Consider the following 13,064-nt stretch of genomic DNA (forward strand, 5'->3'; position numbering starts at 1 on the left):
GACGGGCGCTTCCTTTACCTTATCTCTGCATTCACGTGATCTGACTCCCGCTCCTGCTGCCTATTTCTCTTCCCCTGGCCGAGGAGTGAGAGCCAAGTCGGGTATCTCCTTTCTGGTTATTGCCTGGAGGTGGCATGTCCTGCCAGGAGCCACTGAGCATCCTGACCGTGTTCTGCCCCACACGTGGCCAGTCAGTGAGGGGGAACACAAGCTGGGAGCCGCTGCTGAGACAGATGATAATTCTCCCATCGGAAGCCTGGAGACGGTATTTTGGCAGTCCAGGAAAGGTACATGCATTGCCTTAATTGTGAATGCATTTTGTTATATTACTCTTAAAAGTGTCATTACATCGGTTAGCATATTAGCAGTACAAGCACCATAATGAAGCATAATTGGTACAAGGGCTCAGTGTGAACTAATTGATCTGGGAAAAAATGCCGTTTTAGAATGCAAACAGGAAAAACAAACCTTGACTTTTTTTAGAAATTTTATTTACAAAATAGTAAGAGAGAACTGAGAACTTGCTAGCAAGCTGATTTAATTTTGTTGTTGGTTGGTTTATAAAAATGGCATCTTGCTTATCACCTAGCAATGAAATTTACCAGCAGGGACTTGTATATTGAGCTGTGTTTGATTGCAAACTCTACTGAAAATGTTGTTTCGGGAATAATAGGATACAACATATTTAAAAAAGAAAGACTGTTGTTAATTTTTGTGGTAAAGGTAAATATCTTCAAATAAGGTTACTGACATAGGGCAACCCATTCTAGCCATAACAAAACTGTCGGCACTACTGCAAGAGTTTGCATTGTGCTATGCTGTACGGCGTGCTCTAAAGTTAAACAAGAGAGAAGTTTTTGCCAACCAAAACCAGTGACATGGCCTTCAGCTTAAAAACCCTTCTGCTGCACCTCTCTTTTGTTCTTAGCTAGATTAAAAATACCTTTTTCAATACTGAAAAAAAGTAGGGTTCTAACATTTAGTTTTACAAATTTGTCTTTTTCTTGCCCATATTAAACCTAACTCTGGAACTGGGCTACCTATAAAGCTTTCCTTGTGTTAGAACCGAAAGCATCCCCTGTGTTTCTGTAAAAAAACCTGGGTTTTTTAGAATGATAGTTGTGAAAGATAATGAAATGCCTTTTAAATAGCTAAGAAATATTGTCATTTAAATGAGGACTTGCTTCAGCAATCTTGGTGAGATTCAATTGTTTTTATGCTTGCGAAGCACCACTGTCTTTCTGAGGAGACGATCCTTTGCTGATGCCGTTGGGACAACTTCTGTAGCAAGACGCAAAGGTGTAAAATGGGCAGAGTCTTGGGTAATGGGTATACCTTGGATCGTACGTGTGTTTTCAGCAGGTGTCACTGGTTTTATACCACAGAAGGTATTCCTAAGAATCTGAATGGCGCAGTCAGAAGGCTCCCGACACTCGCAGAGCGAGCTTTCCAGGTGATTTTGCGGCCAGGAGAGCGAGGAGGGAGGCCAGCACCGTCCCTCCGGGGATGGGGAGGAGGGCTGGGGCTCAGCCTGGTGAGGGGGACTGAGGGGAGACAGACACGTCATGCACCCAGGGCGAGAGCCACGTCTCCTGGCTGGCCCCTCAGCAGGTTATTTACAGCCTCCTTCTCTCCAGAGGGACAGCAGTAGCTGTTTACTGGGATTCAGCGTTCCTGCTAGTGGCATCCTCCATGCTCTTCACCCCAGCTGGGCTTACCTCCGCCTAGTAAATCCCTTAGCAGGTAAGGCAGATGCATTAATAACACTTTAAAACACTTCAGAGTTGTGAGAGACACAGAGCTGAGGGCTGTGAGAGCCAAATTCCATTCACACATAATTTCCCCATTTCAATGTTTCGGAGTGAGTCATTTTGGGCTGCGTGTGCCAAGCGCGCCGGCACCGGTGCTGCGATGGGTAGCGTTTCTCTTTCCGCCTGGTGCTGTGTCGGCTCGGCACGGATGGTGCAAAGCCCCTGTCAACGAAACACCCGGCTTCGTGCAATGGGTGGGTTTGCTTCCTCTGGGGTGGAGGAAGAGCGGGTGGGATGGGCTGAGTAAGGAGACCTCCCCAGCACGGCACCACAGCTCAAACCCACACCAGGCAGGGGCTACTCAGCAGAGTACACCTGCCCTGTCAGCAGGGATTTGAGAGAAAATGAATTTTAACCATTCGTTAGGTCAATAGATACGTGCTTTGTAAATTACAGCATTTGAGCTAATGTGGAGCAGGGGCACATTTCTCTGGTGGTGCTCCTCTGGTCCGGTCGGGAAGCAAGGCGCGGTGCCGGCAAAGGTTCCTCATTCCTCTGGAGAGGATGAGGAGGACTGCCTTCTGCGTGTCCATACCAATAACGTGCCCAAGGCTGGGGACTCCGAAATAGGGATTACCACCCAGGTCCACGTGGCCAGGGAGGCTGCTGACACAACTGGAGGGTTACAGGGGAGGTTTTAGCAAAGGCTGATGTTGAAAGACGCATTAATGGGCTTTGAAAAGCTTTGAAATCCACTGGGAGTAACTTTTGAGAATGAGATACATACCGGTGGGAGGAATCCCTGTGAATAATAGGAATAGGCCATGGTCCTACATAACCAGCTGTCTCGGTTTCCAATGGGGTCTTGTGATGCTCCTATTTTTTGCTGAAAGTCACAGCTCCTGAAATCACCTGCTTATCTGGAAATCACATTTCTAAACTAGAAAGGTGCGTAAAAGGAATAATAAGTCTGCTATTTTAAATACCTGATGATTTTGAAGATGATCTGGTGATTTCTGTTGCCAAGTACAGGATCTTCAAAAGCTTCACTGTGACGGTCCTTGAAATCTGTGAATCCACTGTGATACATTTCCTACAAAACGATGCACAGATTGGGAGTAGCCCCCAAATTTGTCGCCTGTCTGAGCTAATTCTGCTGCAATCTGGGATACAGATCCCACTTTGCCAGTGCTTGCTGAAGGTTACAGCTTGATAGTATCTCAGTGACGTCGTGTCCTGGTTTCGGCTGGGATAGAGTTAATTTTCTGCTTAGTGGCTGGTACAGTGTGTTTTAGAGTTAGCCTGAGAAGAATGTTGATAACACGCTGATGTTTTAGTTGTTGCTAAGTAGCGTTTATCCTAAGTTAAGGATTTTTCAGTTTCCCATGGTCTGCCAGCAAGCAGGTGCACAAGGAGCTGGGAGGGAGCACGGCCAGGAGAGCTGACCCGAACCAGCCAAAGGGATATTCCATACCACGGACCCTCATGTTCAGTATAGAAACTGGGGGCAGTTGGCCGGGAGGGGCGGATCGCTGCTCCCGCATCACTCAGCAGGTGGTGAGCAATTGTGTTGTGCATCACTTGTCTTTTCTTGGGGTTTGTTTCTCCTTCTTTTTTTTGGTTGTATTTCTTTTCATTGCTATTATTATTATTATTATTATTATTATTATTATTTATTAATAATGTTATTATTATATTTTATTTTACTTTAGTTCTTAAACCATTCTTATGTCAACCCACAAGCTTTACTTCTTTTTGTCGATTCTCCTCCCCATCCCACTGGGAGGAGGGAGTGAGCGGCTGCGTGGTGCTTGGTTGCTGGCTGGGGTTAAACCACAACACTTCACAAGTTAGTTATTAATTAGTAAAAATTCTACATACTTTGAAATTTAGCGGTTAGGAATCAGTGGTTTGGAAGTACACCTGGCTGACAGTGCTGGTGAGGAACATATTTATGGGTTAGTAGTACAACAGGCACTCCCACACTGTATTGCCCCATTATTCTGCTATATAGGCAGAATAATCTTCAGAAATAATAGGCAGTCCAACATCTATAACCCAACAAGTTCTTGGCTACTCTTCTGTATCTACCCTTAATTTCAGTTCCTGTATTGCAAGCTTTTCATGTGTGGTCCAAGGACATAATAAAGTGATTTCATATGATGAGCCTTTCATTAGTGGGGAACAGGTTTCATTAGCTGTAGATCTGCGCAGGACTTGAAGAGAGAAGTTTCTGCAGCTTCAGATCAATATCAAGCCTTCCATAACAGAGATTCGGCCTCTTGGTTCCTGAGGTAATGAAGACAGCTTAACACTTGCCCATTATAAGGAACCCTGTTCTGTTACTTAAAAAAACATCAAGTTTTAAATGCTCAGGCCAAATTCCTTAGGTTTTAGGAAGATTACTTTTATGACTTTGGGGTTTTTTTACCCTAATTTGGTTTGATACTTTCAAGAAGGGAAAAAAAGAAAGGACAAGTCTGCTGTTCTGGCATGTTAAAAAACTCTGGTATCCTCTCTGAAAGCTGACTTTCCATAAATATTATGATGAATTCTTTTTCCCAGCAGTGTTGTCTTTCAGCCCTTTGAACCAAGCTGACTAGTGATCACTAGCTGTGTGTTCCTGGTTTTCAGAGGGTCTTGATTCCTTCTTTTCAAAGCCCTTGATCCATTTTTTCAAAAATACTGAGCATTCACTGCTGCAACTGAAACATACCTATGCTGCAGAAAGCGAGCATCCTGTGAAATTCTTAAGGGAAAGATGAAGGTAATTAGGCACGTGTGTTAGGTATCTAGATACATTTAAATTGTTTGCCTTATATGCACTGACAAAATCCAGGTCCTAAGCACCTCCAGCAGTGTGCTCTAAGCTCATGACCCCTGTCTCTTTGTGCTTCATCTCCTTTGAAAAAACTTTTTTTAGTGTGTGACAAAATTTGTTTCACAGTGAACCAGTCTCTTTAAAAAGTCAGACTTTACTTCACTTCTCCTATTATTCCCTTTTTCTCCTTTTTTTACCGGGAAGTATGAAAGTTGAGGAGAAATGGGAACTAAAATAGTTTCTGAACTACCTTAAAAAAATCCAAATTTCTGCCAGAGTGCCTTCACTTTCAGCAAACTCCTATTTTTACCAGCCCCCCCGCCCCTTCAAAAGCATAGCTCAGAACGGTTTTAATCATGATTCCTCATGTGCCTGGCATTGCGCTGCGGTCCCTAATTAGGCAGTGACATGCTATTGTTTTTCCTACCTGTGCCGTGTGCGGCACAGATGGAGCACTGTCGGAGCTCAGCTACCGTGGACAGGCTAAGTAGGCTCTTATCCTCTGTGCAAAGCAGCTTCTTCGAGAGGAGGCAACGTACGCACCACGCCTGCCAGTTCGTTACACAAGAATTTGTGAGACATCTGCGGATTACTGGCATGAGGGTGCTCGGTTTACGTAACGGTACCCAGCTTCCAGGCAGCACTTCTCATCAGTAGGTATTAAACTGCTCTACACAAAAAAAAAAAGAGATCAGTGTTAGAATCCTTAATTTACAGATTCTGTGGCTGGCTTTGAGGAAAGAGCATTTTCCCTTGGTCAGAGCAGTGGTAAAAGACAAGACAGCTTGTGCAAAGACTTAAAACTCTTGAGCAATGTGCCTGAGTGAACGAGGCTTACCTATTTAGTACTTAAGACCTGTGTCTGAATCTGAAACATGCCTGAATTACCTTTGTGTAACCTTCCAGTCATAAAATTAAATACTGCTGATCACCTGTCTGTCTCTGATGTCTTATATTTTGGGCTGCAGAAGTAGCAGTCCCTGTCACTCGGTTTGCTTAACACTTTCCGTACTAAGACCTTCTCTTCAGCTGCATGCAGTTTGTGTGTGTCTGTGCGTGTGCACAGCCGTGCAGGTTGGGGTTTTCAAAGCTGTCTCAAGCTGATCTTTAAAAGCCTTTTAGAAAAAGTGCTTTTGCAAAAAAACAAGTCAGCACAAAGTGAAGTTCGGGGAAAATATTCTTAGGCATACCACGGGGGAGTTTCAGCCTCACCCTGTCACTGGACACAGGCTTTAAAGTTGAGTTGCCACTGCCATTTCGGTGTCTGCAAACCTTGTCTGCCCCATTCCCACAAGCCCTCTGCTTTAGTTCTGCCCCTGTAAATTGAAATAGTAGCACTTTCTTTCTGCAGTTTTTCCTGTGGTTTGCCTTTTTGGCCTGTAAGCTCTTGAGACCAGAGTCTCTGTCTTAAACATACTGCCTGGCTTGTCCGGACCCCTGTGTGATTCCAGAAACTTGCTGTAGCTTCACTACAAGAAATTTATATAACATTATTATAGGCTCTTTGATCAGCATTTCACAACATAATGAAAGAAAAATACGTTTAGGAAGAGGAGCGTATCTCGTAGGAATGATCATTCGTTTGACCTTAATCTGTCATTGGCAAAGCTTCCAGGCTGTACTGTATTAGCAGATGGATAATCGTCTCCGGCTGAAATTACTTGCACAGTTAAGTAGTTTATTTTCTCATTTTCCTACAGTGAGAGTCTCTAAGAACAGGGCTGGCGTATAAGCGCTCACGTACATTCCTGCATAAACGTGTTGGGCTCATCATTTGGAGTGTTTGAGGGAGAAGCCGAGGTGTTACCATCTCTTCTCCAGTGCTTTCTGCAACGAACAAAAGCTGGAGGCAGGTCACTGTTGCTTTCCTTTGGTGAGGGGAAGTCTGGCACAAAAGTGCAGCACCTCATTTGGGACCCGTTCCAAAGGACAGGGGGAGGGAGTTTTTTCACAGACTTCACTGGATTTCGGATCTTCTTCAGGGTTTTTTTCTTAGAATAGCTTGCAAATCTTCTCTGTATTGAGCTTTTCAGTGATGTCTGTGTGCCATGTAGAGAGAAAGTAATTAAAAGAGAACGTTTACCATAGCAGTAAACAAAATTAGAAAATCACAAGATTCAGAGGAAATAGGATTCAGGTGATAAAACCAGAGAAAACAATAGAACGAAACTCATTTTGCATGCATACAATCTTATTGTCTACAACTTTTGTTAACAGGTTATGGAGAGCTCTTACAAAGATTTTCATAAAAGTGTAAGCAACATGAAATCCAAAAATTATCAATGCTGCTAATTACACAGCTTCTGATGGCCTTGACATCTCTGGAAAGGAATTCCTCACACCATGACTGGATCAGATTTGCACAGTTTTTGTCAAGATGACTACTCCCCTAAATGATTCAAATATTACTAGAGCAGAATTAAGTGATGTGCAATTCCTGTCGGTGTCCCAAAAATAGTCTCTCATTTGAATGCGAAGATGTAGAGGGTTACTGATTGTAAGTTAAAACAATGTAAGCAAGTCATGCACAAACTAAGAGGTGCATCCAAGACTTTTGTTAAGGAATAATGCATTTAGTTACTCTGGAATGACATAAAGAAATTTGCATCTGATGAATAATAATATAGATGCTCAGTAATGTAGTTACAGAAATGTTATGTTTTTGGTATGGTAGAAAATTGTCATTTGAAGCTGGCTTCTCTCCTTGGCATATAAACCTGACATAACTGTTACCAATGACATAGGGTAATTTTAATGAAACATAATTGAAAGGAATTGAAAGGCACGTTGGATTTGGAACTCCCATCTCAATTATATTAATTCTGCTTATATTAACCACAGACAAAAGAAATTCATTTAACTATGCTTTATTCCTAACAGAATCATGGGTAAATGACATTCAAAGAAAATTGAAAAGGAAAAGAAGAGCAGTTCCTCTGCTTAAAGTTGTAGAAGCTGAATAGAAAAGGGATTTTTTTGAAAATAAGGAAAAGCTGTAGCAACTAGTGAAATAGTCACAGATTTTGCAAGGATGTTCAGTCATTCCAGATTTTGTGATGTAAAGAAAAATGATTCAGGAACAGACAAGATGAACCCAAGACTGTCGAGACAAATATGGGCTGGTGGTGCTAGTCTTCCAAATTATTTTAATTTATGTATGAGTAGCTACATTGTGTGCCTTCTTAATATTTAGATGCTATAAAGTTGTTTGGAGAAACCATGCTCCTTGGAAAGGCTGCTGTAAATGGAGTTTGCTTACTCTGTTGCTACTCCATTGTACCCAGTTCTTCATGCACTGGACCTTAGTGTTGGCCTGAGATCCCTAGAAAAAGGGATTGCCCTTAGAGCTGTTTGACCATCCCCATTTCAGGTCTGGTTTATAGGTGAGAATAAAGCAATTTACCTTTGGAGTGTATCCAAGCAGGGAACTGTTCTCTCTTCTCCGCTTAAAAGACAATCTTGCAATATCAGCTGTAGTGCCTGATGGGGGAAAACATTCCAAGAACCAGAGCAGAGAGTTTCAGTCTGGTGAAGTGTTCTGAAGTTTTGGGTTTGGGTGCATGATCCATCTGCTCCAGTACGGGGCTAAGCCATGCACCAGTTTTTTCCTCGACTCTGTTTTGGGTTTTTTTAGAAAGGAAACGGGTGTGAAGGCCAGGGGTTGAGAGATGCTCCAGCAAGTCCCTGGTGTGGTTAACTGTGGGAGCAGTATGGTCAGACATCCAGTGGTCAATTTAGAGGCATGTAAAGAAATCTGGGAAGAACTGAATCATCTGGATGTAGAGGAGAATGGAGTAAGCCGTGACATGAAGTCACAAAGAAATACAACGAATGTTGAGTAAAAAAAAGACTTGGGAATTTGCTTTGAGGTTCAATTTTCTCTGATTGCAGATAGGCATGTTTTAGCGAGGGTAGGGCATCTGCAGCTTTTCTGCTCCTGCTACACAGCACACACAAACCAGCTCCAACAATAGCTGTGAAAAACCTTTCTAGATTGCTTTGTGGCTATATATGATTGATAAGATCAACAGAGCAGAAGCAGATGGGATACTTTTTATTTAACTTTAGGGAAACAAACAGCATAGGCCGTGTCTACAGTAAAAGATTTCACACTGGGACAGGAGAAAGTCAGTGATCTAAATGGCGATGAGCTCCCCACATCCACGTTGCATGAAGCTTAGGATTTTTACCTGAGATGATGTGTAGTCAGATACAACACGGGGCCCCCAGCATACCCCTACCCTTCTGACACAGCAGCTGGGAGGGAGGTGGGATGCTCTGCTGTGTCCCCAAGGGCATGAGGTACCTCTATCTGCATCTGAGAGAATTACGTGGGCTCCAGCCACAGCCCGTGGAGTCTTGCGAGGACAGTCAGTGGAGACTAGGTGTGACTCCACTTTCCACCGATGGCTTTAGGTGGATCCTACACCTGGCCCAGATAGAGGTACTGCACTGTGGCCACCCAAAATTAAGGAATAAAAACCCTACCTAGCTTTTTAGCAGTAAGCCGGAGTATTGCAGCTCTGCCAGTGCCGCAGACCTCAGTGGCACAAAAGAGGGATAATGACATGTTTCTTGTACAAATTATTTGGGGGCTGCTGGTGGTCTGAACTATTCAGGATTCATCTAAGGGCAGGGAGCAAAGGCGCTAAAGAGTACGCATGCAAACTGTGAGTGAACGAGAAAGACTGGTGTAACTAGATGCTCCCTGTAGAGGCACGTGGGATTTAAATTGTTAAAAAAAGGTCACTTTTTTAATCTTCTAGCACCCTTACGGCATGAAGTCTGCTGTTCCAGTGTAAATAAATGTATTCATAGTTCAGTGGCTGAATCAAGTAAGAAATCATGACATTTTTTTGTTTGTTTTAGGCTGAAGTGTGGGAATGACAAGAATAGTTGCAAAAACTATATGAAACTGCATTTTAGTGGACTTAAAATTTACAGGCAACATTTTCTCAAGTTCTGATGAGTCCCTGGACTTTGCATAAATCAGTAAGCACTGGCATTTTCTTAATGTCACTAATGACATTTTGGCCAAGAGGGTCTCAGCTGACTTTGTTCACTACAGAATTGCACATGGCGTGTCCTGAAGGGAATTGCTGCATCGCTGTTTGTTTACATTACTCTTTAAGCTGCCATCCCCAGCAAGTGTAATTAGTTGTCCAGTGAAACAAGACCTTTCACTACCAGCTTTCCTAATGCTTAATCTAGGAATAATTCTCTAGGATGTTTGCTATATATGGAGTAACCAAAATGTTTCCTTCTCAGTGTGGTGAATAAAGTTGCCGTTGTCAAACGCTGAATGATGAAAGACACAGTTTACCCAAAGGCACTGTTTTGGGGGCATAAATGAGGGAAACTGGACATTGATCTGATGCAATGTTGTCGAGGTTATTGTATGACAAATTTAGCGAAGAACATATTGTTCCAGGTTCTTATAGAATTATATCAGCCAAGGGGCCATCTAAGAAAGTAAAAATCTCTTTCCAGGAGAAAGAAGACCACACTGAGTATTTGATAATAACTGTGCTGTTACCCAAGTGATGGTGATGGATTAAGCCAAGGTTAATGTAACCTAGCTGAACCCACAGCTACTGAGGTATACCGGAGGGAGGTCTGGGAACACCGCTAGCCACCGTACCGCACTCGGGAGAACAAGAGGAGTGGTATTATGTATTAAATAGTAATATAAAAATTCAAAGTTGAAAATGCCAGAATTTCATTGTGGAACAGAAATTCTATTTGTCAAACAGCTCGGTTGAGGTCTGTGAAGAGAGTAGCTTGGGCTTTCCGTTGTAAGAGCATGTTTTCAGGGCTGGTGGGTGGTGAGTCGGGATGTCCCAGCGGTTAATTAACACATTAGCTTGAGACCATGATTGAGGTTCACGCTGCGGAGACTTTCTGTGTGGCTATAGGTGGATGGCCTGCTCTTTCTGGACCTCATTTCTCCAGCTATAAACAAGTGAATAATAGCAATTCACAGATGTGTTAAAGGAGAAATGCATTAATGAATGTGACATGCGGAAGCGTCATGGACAAATGACTGAATTGCAAGGCAAGTGGAACACCAATAATGCTGTTTCTACAAACATGATTTTTTTGAATTGGATCCTAACGACGATGGGATTTCTCCACGGTGTTCCTTACACGCTTAAGTTAAGTAAGCATAATAAAAATAAAACAAACTAACACGTATAAGCAGTTTGAGTCTTCTCTTTTTTTAACTCTGTTCTCAAGAAAGTGACTGACAATTCAGTATTAACCTGGTCATCACAGCCTTTCATGAGAGACAAGAGCTTAATTTCTGCTTTAATGAAGAAGCAAAAAAAATGTTTTTTGTCAAATCATCTTAAAACACTATACAGAGGAAAAAAGCCATATAAACAGCTATGGTTCTTCGTTCCTTGGCAGAATACCTGGAATGTGGAGGGAAATGGCTTTTATAATAGAAGAACGTGTTACGGGATAAGTCTTTGCAAGCAATTACGTTCTTTCACAGCAGTGCTTTCAAGAAAGATAATCTGATGATCATTCTTTTGGTCAGGAGCCTCTTTTTAATTAAATACCCTAAGGATAGCTCTAAAAGAGAAAACATGTAGCTCGCTTGGTTTTAATGGCTGTCAGTAAACCCTGAATGATTCTGGTGGTCAAAGAAGCTGAATTTGTGAATAAATCCTAACGCATCCCAGCCTGACTCTATGGTTGGGCAGAGGGGTTATAAAGTGAGTTAGGGAGACCCTCTCTGCTGCACAGACCTCTGGAGGCTGAGGAAATACCTATACCTGCTCGCCCTGCCCCTGCGCTCCCCTATAGGCATCTGCTATAGGACACTTTCAGATAGACCATTGGTCTGACGCAGTGCAGCTATTCTTACGCTGCAATGTTTAAACTCCCTAGAGTCTCACCTTTTGCATACCCAGCTGTCTTTTGGGTCCCAAACACAAAGAGAGTTTAAGCACGCTCTCCCGAAATGTTTATGCACGGCTCTGACAATGGGCAGTTGAACATATCGAGGACACCAATCAGTGATTGAGGCTGCCTACATCTCAAATACGTAAGGGGGCCTGAAATGTGTATATATATATTAGACTTACATACATATATAAAAAACACATTTACATATATATACATGATACATTTTTAGGTTATTCACACAGATTAAATGCATACTTAAGACACACAGAGCACACAAATGTCTGTAGAAACAAGTGCCTGGAGATTTTAGCAAGATACTCTTGGGTGCAGACCGCAAAGGCAGCTGTTTGGGCAGCAGTCTCTGCGTTCTGCTTTGGGAGCTTCTGGACCTTCGGGGGACAAGGTCGCAGGACCATTGGGTACGCCTGGGAACCCTCTGAGAAACCGGAGGGTGCCTGCTGCTGCCAGGCAAGGACCAGGGAAGGGGAACCACCAGGGTATGGGGCCGAGGAAGCTCTAGCAGCTTCTAATGAGCATGATTAGCTGCCTGCAGCCCTTGTTGCAGCTGCCTCCAATTAGGGCAGTGGTGGGGCGAAGCACCCTTTAGCCGGTGCTCAGGAGAGGACTATAAAAGAGCCGTGGCCCAAAGCACAGCTCCTAGAGGCAGTGGTTTGTGCAGCGGAGCATGAGGAAGGGGACCTCGGTTGGATTTGTGCTGTTGTGACAGTCTCGGTTATGGTGGTGATGTGCCACGGGGCAGTCTGCCCAGCTGTCCCTGCTAGGGCAGAGGCTTTGGTGCAGGCTGGGGTCTGGACAGAAGATGCAGCCCTCCAAGTCCTGGGCCGCAGGGAGTACCTGGGGTTTCTCTCCGATGTCCTGCAGGATGCGTGCCATCTTGGAGGAACTGTGCTGCCAAGTGGAGGAGCTACAGGAGGAAGGGAGCAGGCTGCGCAGCATCAGAGAGGATGGAAAGGGAGATAAACAGGGTCTTCTCCGAGATGCAGCAGCTTGAAGAACCCCATGCCGCAACTGCAGCAGAGAAATAGGCAGTGTCCACCCCTAGTATTAAGGTAAGTGCAGCTGCTGGGGAATGGGAAGGATGGAAGCTGGTAACCTCTGGCACCAAGGGAGAGGCTCCTGCCCCATGTAAGGGCTTACAACTGCAAAATATGTTCACCACCCTCAAAGTTGAAGAGGAGCCAGATATGCCTTCAAGCAAAGGATCTGGTCCACCTGACCCTAAACCATGCAAGACCACCTGGAAGAAACGGTGAGTCCATGTAAACAGGTGACTCCCTGCTGCAGGGGACAGAGTCACCCATCTCTTGACCCGACCCATCATCTAGAAAGGTTTGCTGCTGCTGGGGACCAGGACTGGGGACGCTGTGGAGGGACTGCTGAAGCTCTTCCAACCCTCCGACTACTATGCCCTGCTGTTGTTTTGCACGGACACAAATGATACTGCCAGGGAAGCCTGGATGGTATCAAAAGTGATGACAGAGCTCTAGGGGTAGTAGTCAAAGGCATGGTGGCCCAGGTGGTGCTTAAGAGCCTTCTGGTGAGGGGAAAGGGCATGA

At 44.0% G+C, this 13,064-nt stretch overlaps 1 protein-coding gene across 2 annotated transcripts in view; it reads left to right on the plus strand.

The window, feature by feature from the left end:
- Window positions 1–13,064, plus strand: part of SNRNP48 (small nuclear ribonucleoprotein U11/U12 subunit 48) — a 51,644-nt gene that overhangs the window by 9,000 nt on the left and 29,580 nt on the right. Inside the window, exons 2-3 of one of the 2 annotated variants that reach the window (XM_052781792.1) lie at window positions 1,640–1,743; window positions 12,370–12,557. In XM_052781792.1, the coding sequence (XP_052637752.1) occupies window positions 12,508–12,557 (50 nt within the window). In that variant the 5' untranslated portion in view covers window positions 1,640–1,743; window positions 12,370–12,507. The remainder of the gene's footprint in view (window positions 1–1,639; window positions 1,744–12,369; window positions 12,558–13,064) is intronic. The other variant, XM_052781800.1, reaches the window with a different exon arrangement.

This window comes from Harpia harpyja, chromosome 1 (genome assembly GCF_026419915.1).
Source record: "Harpia harpyja isolate bHarHar1 chromosome 1, bHarHar1 primary haplotype, whole genome shotgun sequence".
Taxonomy (NCBI): Eukaryota; Metazoa; Chordata; class Aves; order Accipitriformes; family Accipitridae; genus Harpia; species Harpia harpyja.